Raw genomic sequence first — 13,502 nt, forward strand, 5'->3', positions numbered from 1 at the left:
CATTTATTTATTTTTATTATGTATCAAACAATAAGCAGACATAAGGAAAGAACATATAGAACCTCTACAGGAATGAAATTACAAATATATTCAAATATATGTAAAGTTTCAAAAGAATAAACAAACTAAAAATAAATAAATAAAAATAAAATAACATGATAAACACATACAGAGGAAACATTATGCATCAGTGGCATTACCAAAATCATAAAAAAAATTCAAGAATCTCTCACTTTTTTTGTTGAGAAATGCATCGATTTCAATTAAGAAATGTGGAAAAGTCGGCTGCGAGTTTGATCATTTTTGCTTGTGAATAAATGTTTTTCCAAACAAAATAAAAAATATTAACAATGTGTTTCATTGAAGTATTAGCTGTAGACCTTCATAGTAGTAACAGCATATTTTAACTGAAAGGATTTGGAAGAATCAAGGTGCTTACCCATATGAAGATATAACTTATTCCAAATGTTTTGAGTTTTTTCACACTGGAAAAATAAATGGATCAGTGTTTCATCCTTATTCCCACAAACATGAACAAATGGCATTTCGAAACATATCAAAATAGTTATGACGTAACGAAGCCATGTGACTTTCGGCAGTTTACGCGTTCCGATTCACTGGTTCGAAACAAAAGATTCGAAGCTTCACGAAGGAAAGCGCCCCTCGCTAATAACAATTAGGCGGAAATGGCTCCAAAAGCGAGAGCATATTATTCCAGCGCATTCCATAATAAAACACAAGTTCTTCAGACTTAAAGTGCCATCTGTGTAATTAAACAATTGGCTAAACAAAATAATGTCATTATTTGCCCAATAACTTACGTCGTGGATTAATTTTTGTACAGAATATCCTTGCTGTGACAAATTATATAACTATTTGTGGAGAAGTTGTTTATAAAAAAGATAGTTTTACAGGAATTTTGTCAGAGCTGTTGTTAAATTAACGCGAAAAAAATTTAATGTAATGTTTCGTATTTTTTCCATATCAATGTAAATAGTTAATTTCAGTTAAGCTCTGGTCAATAGTTCAGGAAATTTACTGGAGACTTTAATTTTGATTTGATTTTGAAGGGGTCTGCTTAGCGTGACGTCATAAACACTGCGCCCGCGTCTTCCCTGATGTCCGCTGGATAAAAGGTGTGTGTTTTCAGCTGTATAAAACGTCCAACGTTATTTACACATTTTGCTCCAGCAGCTTTGTAATGTTACTAAAAACGTTTTGCTTCATACAATTTTGAAATTAATGTAACGTTAGGTTGTTAACTTATTGATTGTATTTACAATGCATGTATATGACGTGTCGATAACGTCTTTTACCACAAACCTTAATGTCCGAGTGTTATGTTCCTGAGAGCACCCGTAACAGATACTGTTTTGCCTCTTTTTTCCTTTCGATTTGATCTTAATCCTCGTCTCGATCGTAATTGCTGACCCGTTTCCAAACAAGCAAGAAACGCCAGAGGTTTGTCGATCGAGATCTGCGTAACGATGGAGTTTATTAAAGTGGAGATTGTGGATCTAACTGATCTAGAACCATTCAGAGTCAAAGAAGAAGAACCCGAGGAACAAAGAGGTTGGTGTCTGATCCTGAATAGAAAATATATAAATGATCATGATGTTGTGTGTATTTGTTTACCAACGTTTGATGCCATTTTATCACATCAATGATCATAGTAAAATAATTAATCTTCTTACCTGCACTCCAAATGAGGTTCATTTATACGTCATCTTTCACCATTGTTGCTCTTGAATTGATTATCACCGCCTTGTTCGTTTTAGACCTGATTGAAGTGGAAGAGGAAAGTCAAGACCAGAATGAAGTGGAGAAAAATCAGGAGCCGCAGAGCTTCACATCAGGAGAAAACTCACAAAGTCCAGGGGCCAAAAAATCGTTTGGATGCCCACATTGTGGAAAAAGTTACAAATGTAAAGAAGACCTTAAGGATCACATGACAATTCACAGCGAGAGGCCGTACACGTGCCTTCAGTGTGGGAAGAGTTACACGCAAAAAATCAACCTCCAGAACCATGTGTTAATCCACAACGGAGACAAGCCTTTCACATGCACTCAGTGCGAGAAGAGCTTCACACGCAAGGGAGACCTGAAGAAACACATAATATGTCATTTCGGAGAGAGGCCTTTCACGTGCCATCAGTGTGGGAATAATTTCAGACATCAAGGAAACCTCACAAGTCACATGAAAATTCACGTGGGCGAGAAATCAAGCCGAAGTCCTCACAGTGACAAGAAAATTGCGCAAGTGTGCAATTTCAAAACTCCTGTGCTCTATCATGCTGGAGAAATGCCCTTTAAATGTGATCGTTGTGGTCAGAGATTTATCCTGTCCGCACACTTAAAGAGACACCTGAGATGGCACGCAAAGGAGAAATCCTGAGTGTTTTATGCCTCGCCGAGTTTGAAAGAACCATAAAATATACTGTGTGTGTGTGTGTGTGTGTGTGTGTGTGTGTGTGTGTGTGTGTGTGTGTGTGGGAATGCGGCCAGTAACCTGTACCTGAGTTTTCACTCAGTTGTAGAGAAAAGCATGGTTTCAATTAGTGATGGCAAAATTATAATTATTTTTCGGTCCGGCATATTTAAGAAAATATTGAGTAATATAAAGAGCAATTTTAGAATATTTTAGAAGGACAAGTCAAAATATTAATTCGGGAAACTAATAGCATTGCTTTTATGTTGGGACTAGCAGTTGTAAATCATGTTAATTGTAAATATTTTACATTGTACAAGAGGGTTGCTAAATAATATTATATCTTCCTCCGTGTTAGTCTAAGCATTCAATTTAGTCAATCAAAGCTGTTGAGAAGTGATGTGTGCAGAGCGAGCTATACTTGTGATGAGACTTTGAGTGACTATTACTGAAAATCCCAGATAAAAACATACATGCTTGCACATGGTGATCGTGTAGCCGAGCCGTTGACTTAAAAGTTCACACTGGTATATGTAACTATCAACCGAGAGCTGAATAATGCCACTATATTTTCTTCTCTGGAGGTGCTTTTTAGTTATTAGAAGTGGATTCATTGTTTCCTCATTGAAGAATTTTGCAACATTGATGATTCGATAATATGACTTGTTTTGATGCTCTTTTTTCCCCTGTGTATCACTGTAAATGTTCTGAAGCGATCTGTATCGTGTAAAGTCCTAAATAAATAAATGTGACTCAACAAGCAGTATTGGCTAAAAACATGTGAAATGCATAAATGTTACATTCATCTGTTTCACACCTGACTTTCTCCAGTGATCTACCGTACTTATGATCATCGGCTGGGAAAAGTAATGATAATTGAATGACATTGGATTTGATCCCAGAAAATTGAATAAGAGATTTCAGGGTAACACAGACCCTACCAAATTCAACATTTGCAGAAATGTATGTGTGTATATAATCCACCACTATATACCAGTAATACAATACATTGTATCATTCCACATTGCTTGTTATAGGTATACTTTCTCTTATTGACTGAGCCTTTCATATTGTATGTCTATGAATAAAAATAAAATAAATCACCTTTTTCCTAAATGAGTATGCTGACCAGTCATGTTTAACTCTTGTTCAACTCTTTTGATTAAGTTGATTAACCAAAGATCACTCAAGTTTATTTAATAAAATATGAAGCATTGGCACCCAAAAGCATAGTGGGCTTATTTGAATAACAGGACATCTTAAATGGTACACATGATCCTTACAATCCCACTCCAGAGCTCTTGCATTAAAAAACATAATTTTGGCAGTTATGACAAGCGATTATTCTTTGATTTGATACACTTCTGACGTATACTAAGGCTATTCAGATATTCAAGAAAATATCTCGGGACTTAATGGGTGTTATTTTCTTATTGGCTTTAGCTTTGTAAAATATGTTCAGCGTTTAAGCTCAATAGTCTCTTTAGCCTTCAATGATTGCTTAGAATTCATTCACTATTATTCCCTTTGGTAACACTTTATTTGAAGGGGTGTGTATAAGACTGACATGACACTGTCATAAACATGAAGGAGTCTTTATGAATTTTTATGACTGTTGTCATTAAGTGTCATTCGGTAAATGATGACACTTTTAATGTAAATTTGGGATTGTTAAAAATGTCTTTGTTATGACAACTTGACATTAACCAAGAAATCATAACTAGTCCAACGTGTTCCACTTTACTTGAGGTAGGGGGAAATATTAATGTCACTGTTGTTAAAGCATTTGACAGTGTAATAACCCTTAATGACATCTTTATAACTAGTGCAATGTGTTCCACTTTACATGAGGACAAGTAAAATATTCATGTCACAGTTATAATGGTGTCATGACAACCAAAGTTAAAACCAACCATAACATATGACAGGGTAATGTATTTATGGAATTATGGAATGAGCCCGTTCAGACTGAAAGAATCGATTTAATAATGGTCATAATTTATTGTTTCACGGTACATATAGTCAGATGACAATTCTTAAAAATACCACGTATAATAAAATAAAAAAGTCATTTGCAATCGAGTTGCGCAGACCACCATAGATCATTTCAATTGAAGATTTTAAAGGTATAATAATATTCTGAAATTTGGATGGTGTCACATGACAGAAACCATGAAAGCTACAGAAAAAAAAAATCATGTCCACTGGAATGAATGAGTGTCTGAAAGTGTTAATATATAATGGTAACAGAGTTGGACTGGTGACCCAAAGGTTGCTGGTTCGATTCCAGTATCGGCAGGAATATAACTGAGGTGTCCTTGAGCAAGGCACCTAACCCCCAATCGCTCCCCGGGCGCCACTCAAGGCTGCCCGCTGCTCTGGGTGTGTGTATCCACGTTTGCAGTGTGTGTTCACTACTCACTACTCTGCATTTAACCCATCCAAGTAAGTGCACACACATTAGGAGCAGAGGTCAAATTCCAAGTATGGGTTACCATACTTGGCCATCCAGGCACTTTAAAGGGTTCGGTAACCTTGATCAAGCTTAGATCTGCAACAAGCTAACATGCTTTAAGCTCGACTCCCTTGTAAAAAGCTGCTTTATTACGACCCAAAACAGCTTTAATTATGCCTGCTGCACTTAAGCTATAAAACATTACATACTGTCTGAGTAAGCACAACATTTGATGAGAAACACTTCACTAATGTATTCATTGGGTAACGTCAAGCTCCAATTTGATTGGTTGCATGACTGGCAAGGAGTTACATTAGGGTACACGAGTTATCATTTTAAAAGAAAACAAAGACATGTTTACGATGTGCCGGGCCGCAACAATTAGCATGTCGGATTGTTAAATTGTCAATCTCTGATAACCCCTTAGCACATCTGTAATTCAAATTAGTTAGGAATTACAGAATACCATATACACCACACCTGCCCATAATATTAACAAAATTGTCAGTTATTGATTGCTTTAGATGATGGTCAAGCAATAATGCTCAGACCACCAATACTTCGCCAGACAACTAAACAGAAGATCATCTCAAATGTAAAAACAGAAAAATGGAACAGATGAAAACTTACAATTAATACTTGCTGAAATGATTTTAATAAACACATTTCAAGGAACATAACAGAAATCAACACTGGCTCTCTCAGTGCAGTGCCTCAACACAGCTCCATTCAGCCAGAGGCACGACAAACAAATCTCAGGAAGTTTCAGTCAGAACTACTTGTTCTGGGAACTAGGAAGACGTATTTCTATTCTTCAGATAATGCAGATCTAGTGTGGTCTTCAAGTGAAGCATTTAGATTTTAATAAGAATTATTTATTTAATACAAAACAATCGCGGAATAATTATCCAACACTCCGCTGGTCCAAGTTCAGGCCAAAGTGATTTCTAGGTTTCTTCGGAGAGAATCCTGTAAAAACATGAACAGCATAAAGTGATGAAACCATTTATTCCTGACCTACAAAACAGAAAGGCATGAGTAGTTCTTGAATGTGACAAAATACAAACGAGCAAACCTTGAGGAGGCCCGTAGACTCACTGGAGGGTCACAGCCCACGAACGCTCGGTTATCATACGAGTACTGCAGCAAAGCACTGAAACACGGGTCCTGCAGAAATAGATGCACGCACGCACGCACGCGCACACACACACACACACACACACACACACACACACACACACACACACACACACACACACACACACACACACACACACACACACACACTTAGACTAACAGAAGGACCAAATGAATCAGTGTGCTAGGCACCATCAACAATCCAGAATTATTTATTCAATATTTTATATTACAAACACATTTTAAGCAATGTAGTATTAATAGTGTAGTCAAATAAAACTTAAATCTGTAAATTATCAGTATCTAAGTGAACTTGCTCTTCTGTATCTTCAAAATATAGCATTCAGGACATTACAAGCAAGAAATCGAGATGTGTCTCAATTTGAGTGGTTCTTGTACTAAACCTCTCAGCCATAAAAAAACAAAAAACGATACAATCTCTTTTACCCCTGTTAGATATATTACAATGGCAGCAAGACGTTATTCCATTACTTTATTCAGAAGCTTGTCGTGATTTTATGTTTGATATTTCTATATTTTCACTGCCTTGCGGAATGTCATACTAAATGTCTTTTTATTCAAGAGTTAACATTTGCTCTACAAAAAAAGGTAATGAATTGCTGTATAACAGAAATTAATATAAATTATTTGCTTAAAAAAAAAAAGAATGCAGGTCAAACAAAACAAAGGTCGTCATGATTCCTTTAAAACGGTTCATGGCAGCCCTGGGGCCTGTACCATGATGGTAGTTGAACAAACTCAGGGTTACAGGATTAGTGTTCAGTTGACAAAACCAAACCAATCCAACAAGGCTTTGTTGGTACCATGATGCTGATCATCAACTTTCTCTGTCAACTCAGGCTTTGATCCTGAGTTTATGAGTTTAGGTGTGACATCAGTAGCGAACAGCCAATCACACGTTGAGAAAGAGTGAAACTGAGATTAATTTCTCGCGAGAGAAACAGCGCAATTCACTTATAAAAAATAGAAAAAAAAATTAAGTATTAAAATAGTACGAATTTAAACAAGTTTACACAGCAAGAAGAAAACAGCTGTCTATGAAAGAGGACAACTGAAAGGAAAAGTCTCGCTACTGTATATCAGTGCAAGTAAAAGTTGTGAAGTTATTTTATACAGCTGATAAAGGTATAGAGAGAATTGAACATTTAAGTTCACATGTAGTTATTTTATAGCTTCATCTATTGATGCTAAAGTGTATTTATATTACCTTTATATATTTATTCATTTAAACTGCGTAATAATAATTTATGAACTAAAATTGTACATCTGTGTTTGATTAAGGGTATAATAATTACATAGGCCTAAATAATATCTAAATCATACAAATTTATTATTCTAATAAGCATCACTAAAAACCAGACGATCTTGTCTTTAAAAATCATTTGCTATGTAGTGTCCTTTAATTTGGAGTAGAAACAGGTGGAGTGACTTTATCGCATCAGGCATGTGTCACTTTGCTCACAGCTGATTGGTCCAAGTTCGGTTTGCAACCTCTTACCTGGAACATAACCTGACCCGGACCAGGTTAGCCATGGAACGTAAGTTACTATGGCGATGAACAGTGCTTAGACATGTGTCACTTTGCTCACAGCTGATTGGTCCAAGTTCGGTTTGCAACCTCTTACCTGGAACATAACCTGACCCGGACCAGGTTAGCCGTGGAACTTAAGTTACTATGGCGATGAACACTGCTTAAAGCGAAACCACTTTCATGGTCCCTAAAACCCAGGGTTGTCGCAAACTAAATTGAAACATAGCTGGCTAGCCACCTAAACCGGCTTCATGGTATAGGCCCCTGATCTACTGCTCAGGATCTATAGAGTGGTGCAGTTAAGACATCACTTTGTAGACCAAAACGCTGTAGCAAGTTGCATTTTAGCACTTCTGGTTCCATCGTCCTGAAGTTTGTGGGTTTTTTGAATGGGGTTTTGGTTAAATGACTGAAATAAGGTCTGTGGTGAACACAAACTCAAGACACTTTCACGTTTTATTCTATGACATAGAATACATCAGTATTACCCCACTCATGATTTTTTCTTATAAACTATTCTACCTCAAACGTTCTGGGAAAATGTCTTTAGATAAAAACTGAAAGAGCTGTCGGAAGCTTAGTGAGGGTGACGTTGAATTCGTGGGACCGTGGTGTAGTTAGTTAATAGCCTTTAGCTTTTTACTTCTGGCGACTGCATTTAGACTTTAAAATTCATAAAAGTTGTATTCATCGGTGAAAATGATTTTGATGGACAAAACGTGCAATTATTATAAACTGTAGTTGATCACAGAGCTGGTGTTTGGCGATAATCCAAAAGCCTATGGGGAAAGTCCTATTGGGTTTTTGTTGAGGGAACCACTGTGACGCTAACTGACGATTGGCCTACAAAGTGACATCATTCCTGCACCACTCTATACTGAGTTGACAGAGAGAGTTTGTAGAGTGTAGCGCCTCTCATTGGATTCCTTTGCATATCCATACAAAAGACATTCAGTTACTGTAAGTATACAGGGCTTTAAATCTCACCTTGATTAAAATGTGTGGGTTTCCGATAACAATGAGGAGAGCTTTGGCTCGTGTTATGGCAACATTGAAACGCTTTGGGTTGGAGAGAAATCCAAGAACATTTTGCAGTTCTTCATTCAGCAAGGACTCATTGGACCGGACCTACGGTTAAAAAAAAAAAAAAAATCATCTTATAAGATAGATAAATCTGAACACCTGTCATTTATACCTATGTGTTAAATCATTTAATAGACCACTTCAAACATTTCTTCAAAACATTCATTATAATACAGTATATGTTTTACCAGTTTCACCAGATTTATTAGGATGGTTCTTAGTTTATGTGCAAACCCTGAGCAGTATGGTGAAGTGTACAATAATAAAAAAAAAAAAAAAGTAATCTTTATTATGGTTTGCCTTGGTCAGCCTGGTTATTGAAAATGGCATTACATGTTACAGTGGATATAAAAGTCTACAAAATGGCCTCAGTTACTCCCAAATTAGTTAAAGTAGGTCTCTGGATTCACAACTTTTCCACAGGTCACTTATTTCCAAAGTACCCGCCCAGGAAGGGCTTCTTACCGTTGACAGGATCATGATGAGGAACTCCTGACCCTGAAACTCTTCCACTGAGCCCACCTTCACATCTCCCAGACCCACCCTGTGGAGCAGCACACGGATCTTCTCCACCTGACAACACGCACACAAAATCTGGGTGATCCTGGGTTTCACGTTAATCCAGGGTATTCATAATCTGACGTCACTGTACATTCCTAAACCCTGGGTTAACAATCTTATTTGCATATTTGCTGTATCAGTGTCACTGACTGGATGAACAAACTATGCGAACTGTTTACATAAAAGCTCTAGCACTGCACATCCTTGTATATATATTGCCAACTGTACTACCAATTTTTGGGACTTTTCGAACTATAAAAGGTAAGAATGAAACTGAGTTTTCCATCACCATGTGACATATTCCCTCCTCAAATGCTTAAACGACTGTTTATATACAGCACATGGTGTTTCCATGACTGTCCAAAGCACATGAATATCAGGCATTCGATTGGCTGTTGGTTGCTAAGCATATAGCCATTACATTCTAACACTGCATTGTTTCACACTGCACAAATTTTGGCAAAATTAACAGCAAGAGAGCAAACTCCAAATCATCTGTCCTTATTCTACTTGACCTGTCTGCAGATTTTGACACTGTAAACCACCAAATCCACCAATTATGACTTGGGCATCAAAGGCACGGTACTTTGGTGGCTTCTGTCTAACTTTACAGGCAGATCTATCAGGGTTTCATAGAGAAGAGGGGTGTTTGAGTCAAATCAGCTAATCAATGGCGTGCCTCAAGGTTCAGTGCTGGGTCCTCTTCTTTTCTCTATTGACATTGGGAACAAACATTAAAGGCTTAGCTCTATTATCTGTAATTTCAACCAGGACCGCAAGGAACCTGGGGGTTGTTTTTAATGACCAGTTGAGCTTTACCACACAATTCACAAACAGTCAGTTTGTGTAGCTTTGTGTTTTACAACATCAAGAAAATCAAACCCTTCTTGTCAGAATAACAAATTCAAGACTAGACTGCGGCAATGCTCTACTAAGCCTCTGCAGACGACCCAGAATACAGCAGCACGTCTGGTCTTCAATCAGCCAAAGAGAACCCATGTCACGCCCCTCCTAATTTCTCTCCACTGTCTCCCAGTTGTGGCCAGAATCAAATAAACTCAGCAAAAAAAGAAACGTCCCTTTTTCAGGACTGTGTATTTCAACAATAATGTTGTAAAAATCCAAATAACTTTACAGATCTTCATTGTAAAGAGTTTAAACAATTTTTTCCATGCATGTTCAATTAACCATAATCAATTAATTAACATGCACCTGTGGAATGGTCGTTAAGACCTTAACAGCTTACAGAGAGTAGGCATTTAAGGTCACAGTTCTAAAAACGCAGGACACTAAAGAGACTTGTCTACCGACTGTGAAAAACACCCAAAGAAAGATGCCCAGGGTCCCTGCTCATCTGCGTGAACGTGCATTGGGCATGCTGCAGGGAGGCATGAGGACTGCTGATGTGGCCAGGGCAATAAATTGCCATGTCCGCACTGTGAGACGCCTAAGACAGCGCTACAGGGAGACAGGAAGGACAGCTGATCATCTTCGCAGTGGAAGGCCACGTGTAACAACACCTGCACATGATCGGTACATCCGAATATTACACCTACGTGACAGGTACAGGATGGCCACAACAACTGCCCGAGTCACACCAGGAACACACAATCCCTCCATCAGTGCTCAGACTGTCCGCAATAGGCTGAGAGAGGCTGGACTGAGGGCTTGTAGGCCTGTTGTAAGGCAGGTCCTTACCAGACATCAGCAGCAATAATGCCGCCTATGGGCACAAACCCACCTTCGCTGGACCAGACAGGAGCGGCATAAAGTGCTCTTCACTGATGAGTCACGGTTTTGTCTCACCTGGGGTGATGGACGGATTTGTTGTTATCGTCGAAGGAATGAGCGTTACACCGAGGCCTGTACTCTGGAGCGGGATAGATTTGGAGCGTCATGGTCTGGGGCGGTATATCACATCACCATCGGACTGAGCTTGTTGTCATTGCAGGCAATCTCAATGCCTTGCGGTACAGGGAAGACATCCTCCTCCCTCATGTGATACCCTTTATGCATGCTCATCCGGACATGATCCTCCAGCAGGACAATGCCACCAGCCATACTGCTCGTTCTGTGCATGACTTTCTGCATGACAGCAATGTCAGTGGTCTGCCATGGCCAGCGAAGAGCCCGGATCTCAATCCCATTGAGCACGTCTGGCACCCGCAGGGTGAGGGCTAGGGCCATTCCCCCCAGAAATGTCCAGGAACTTGCAAGTGCCTTGGTGGAAGAGTGGGGTAACATCTCACAGCAAGAACTGACAAATCTGGTCCAGTCCATGAGGAGGAGATGCACTGCAGTACTTCAAGCAGCTGGTGGCCACACCAGATACTGACTGGTACTTTTGATTTTGAGCCTCCCTTCATTCAGGGACACATTATTCTATTTCTGTTAGTCACATGTCTGTGAAACATTTTTAGTTTATGTCTTATGGTGTTGACTCTTTTAGTGTTCATACAAATATTTACACACATTAAGTTTAAAATTAAAAACAGTTGAAAGTCAGAGGACGTTTCTTTTTTTGCTGAGTTTATAAGGCTTTGACGCTTGCTTTCATGACTGCCACTGAAATGGCACCTCCCTACTTCATGCACTCCTGCATGCCCTCTCCTGCCAGTTACATTCACTGAACAAACGACTCCCTGTTCCTTCACAGCAAGGCATTAGGTCACTTTCCAGATCCTTCACCTTCTCTGCTCCTCTGTGGTGGAGTGAGCTGTAATCCTCTACCCAAACTGCTGCTCAATTTAAGGCGAGACACGGCAGGAAAAAAAATCATTTTTGTGCATACCGGTCGATTTTCAGAATTTGGTATACTTTGCTTCTATAACATGTGAAACCATAAAAAGGACAAAAGTTCACATTAAAATGTTTATTTTTAGACATTGTGTGTTCTTACGTCTGTTTTTCTCTAACTTTGTTAAAAGTTAGCATTTTTTAAACAGATATATCTCCGTGGTCGCTTTTGAAAACAGTGTGTGTTTGGTATTGTTAGAAAGATCATTCTCTCTAGCATCATAATAGGTAGTCTAAATATGGTAATTTCCTATTCCGATCTCACCAATAGGGAGAAACTAAAGGCCGATCTAACCCACGAGCCGAAATTTCATTGGCTAAGGAAGATTAAAGTCCAGTTCTGGTGACCTGATTTGCCAAAATGTGGCACGTGATGCGGAACGCTAGTTTACCACAGACTGAGACATCAGTGCGGTAAAGATGGGGAAAACAGAATTTCCGTGCAAAAGATTCAAAAAAGAGACACAAGCAGCTATCTACAGGTGCTGGTCAACGAATTAGAATTATTTAAAATAGTGCAATCATGAAATTCTTTGAATGCATTTTTTGTGCAGAAAGCAAATCAGGTGTTCACCGCACCTGTCCTACTCGTTAGACTAATCACAGAACTCGTTATCTGGAAAAAAATTTGCTCAGCTGAGCTTTCCAAAAGGCCCATTTAGGCCATTTAACTGTGACACTGTTGTTTTATTGAATTAGAATAATGGTGAAAGCGTTTCATTGAATTGCAATAATTTTTATTATAATTACAATCATCACTTTCTCAGTATTTTGTGGCTGCCCCTTTGGCTTGTATGACTGCCTGAAGTCTCCGCGGCATTGATTTGACCAGCTTGTCGCAAGTTTCCGCACTCACAGCTTCCCAGGCAGTGGCGATGTTCTGCTTCAGTTGGTCCAGCGTAGTACGCTTTCTGTCGCGAATTGTCCGCTTGACGATGGCCCAAAGGCTTTCAATGACATTGAGGTCAGGCGAGTTGGCCGGCCATGCCAAAACTTCAAGCTGTTTTTTAGTGAACCAATCTTTGGTCGACTTTGCCGCATGAGCCGGTGCAAGATCCTGTTGAAATATGAAGTCTTCTTCGCAGAACTGTTCCTCAACAGTCGGAATCAGGAACGTTTCCAGAACATCTTGATATACGGCAGCATTGACAGTCTTCTTGAGGAAGCAGAGTTTCCCTACACCTCGAGCGGACATGCATCCCCAGACCATAACGCTCTGGGGAAACTTGACGGATCTTTTCACGCACTCGTGGTTGTAAGTTTCGCCACCACGACGCCAGACACGAGGACCTTGGTCACCGAAGGAGATGCAGAAGCGTGATTCGTCACTGAAGACCACTTTCTGCCAGTCTTCAGCAGTCCACTCGCCGTGTTCTTTGGCCCACTTCAGCCGTTTCACCATTTGTTTCTTGTTCAGCATCGGTTTTACTGCTGGAACGCGAGATTTGAAGCCGAGTTCGCGCAGACGACGGTAAGTGGTTGATCTGGAG

The 13,502-nt window shown here is 39.2% G+C and overlaps 2 protein-coding genes and 1 pseudogene across 6 annotated transcripts in view; 2 read left to right on the forward strand and 1 right to left on the reverse strand.

Moving 5' to 3' along the window:
* Positions 1–616: 616 nt before the first annotated feature.
* LOC143752581 (uncharacterized) lies at positions 617–3,544 on the forward strand. 4 transcript variants are annotated; one of them, XR_013207407.1, is made up of 4 exons: positions 1,063–1,136; positions 1,447–1,572; positions 1,779–2,465; positions 2,506–3,544. XR_013207407.1 is itself a non-coding variant. In XM_077245532.1 (3 exons), the coding sequence occupies exons 2-3, from the start codon at positions 1,488–1,490 to the stop codon at positions 2,393–2,395; spliced, it is 702 nt and encodes a 233-aa protein (XP_077101647.1). In that variant the 5' UTR covers positions 617–1,136; positions 1,447–1,487; the 3' UTR covers positions 2,396–3,544. The 4 variants fall into 4 exon arrangements, 2 of the variants coding, with proteins under 2 accessions (XP_077101647.1, XP_077101651.1); XR_013207404.1 differs by having other exon boundaries at positions 1,064–1,136; positions 1,779–2,475; XM_077245532.1 differs by having other exon boundaries at positions 617–1,136; positions 1,779–3,544.
* Positions 3,545–5,519: 1,975 nt separating this feature from the next.
* The window catches only part of mov10l1 (Mov10 like RNA helicase 1), a 68,059-nt gene continuing 60,076 nt past the window's right edge, over positions 5,520–13,502 (reverse strand). Inside the window, exons 23-26 of one of the 2 annotated variants that reach the window (XM_077242177.1) lie at positions 9,121–9,228; positions 8,560–8,700; positions 5,959–6,050; positions 5,520–5,852 (exon numbers count right to left, since the gene is read on the reverse strand). In XM_077242177.1, coding sequence (XP_077098292.1) covers positions 5,831–5,852; positions 5,959–6,050; positions 8,560–8,700; positions 9,121–9,228 — 363 coding nt within the window. In that variant the 3' untranslated portion in view covers positions 5,520–5,830. The remainder of the gene's footprint in view (positions 5,853–5,958; positions 6,051–8,559; positions 8,701–9,120; positions 9,229–13,502) is intronic. The other variant, XM_077242260.1, reaches the window with a different exon arrangement.
* LOC143741919 (uncharacterized) lies at positions 10,443–11,248 on the forward strand (annotated as a pseudogene).

This window comes from Siphateles boraxobius, unplaced genomic scaffold, assembly GCF_051911475.1.
Source record: "Siphateles boraxobius isolate OS27281-9 unplaced genomic scaffold, OSU_SipBor_1 1, whole genome shotgun sequence".
NCBI lineage: Eukaryota > Metazoa > Chordata > Actinopteri > Cypriniformes > Leuciscidae > Siphateles > Siphateles boraxobius.

What these genes read in the sequence shown, in the direction of transcription:
- LOC143752581 (XM_077245532.1), top strand. Translation starts at nt 1,488, where the DNA reads ATGGAGTTTATTAAAGTGGAGATTGTGGATCTAACTGATCTAGAACCA. An exon ending in AGAACCCGAGGAACAAAGAG is followed by an intron (nt 1,573 to 1,778) that starts GTTGGTGTCTGA and finishes TGTTCGTTTTAG; the next exon opens with ACCTGATTGAAGTGGAAGAG.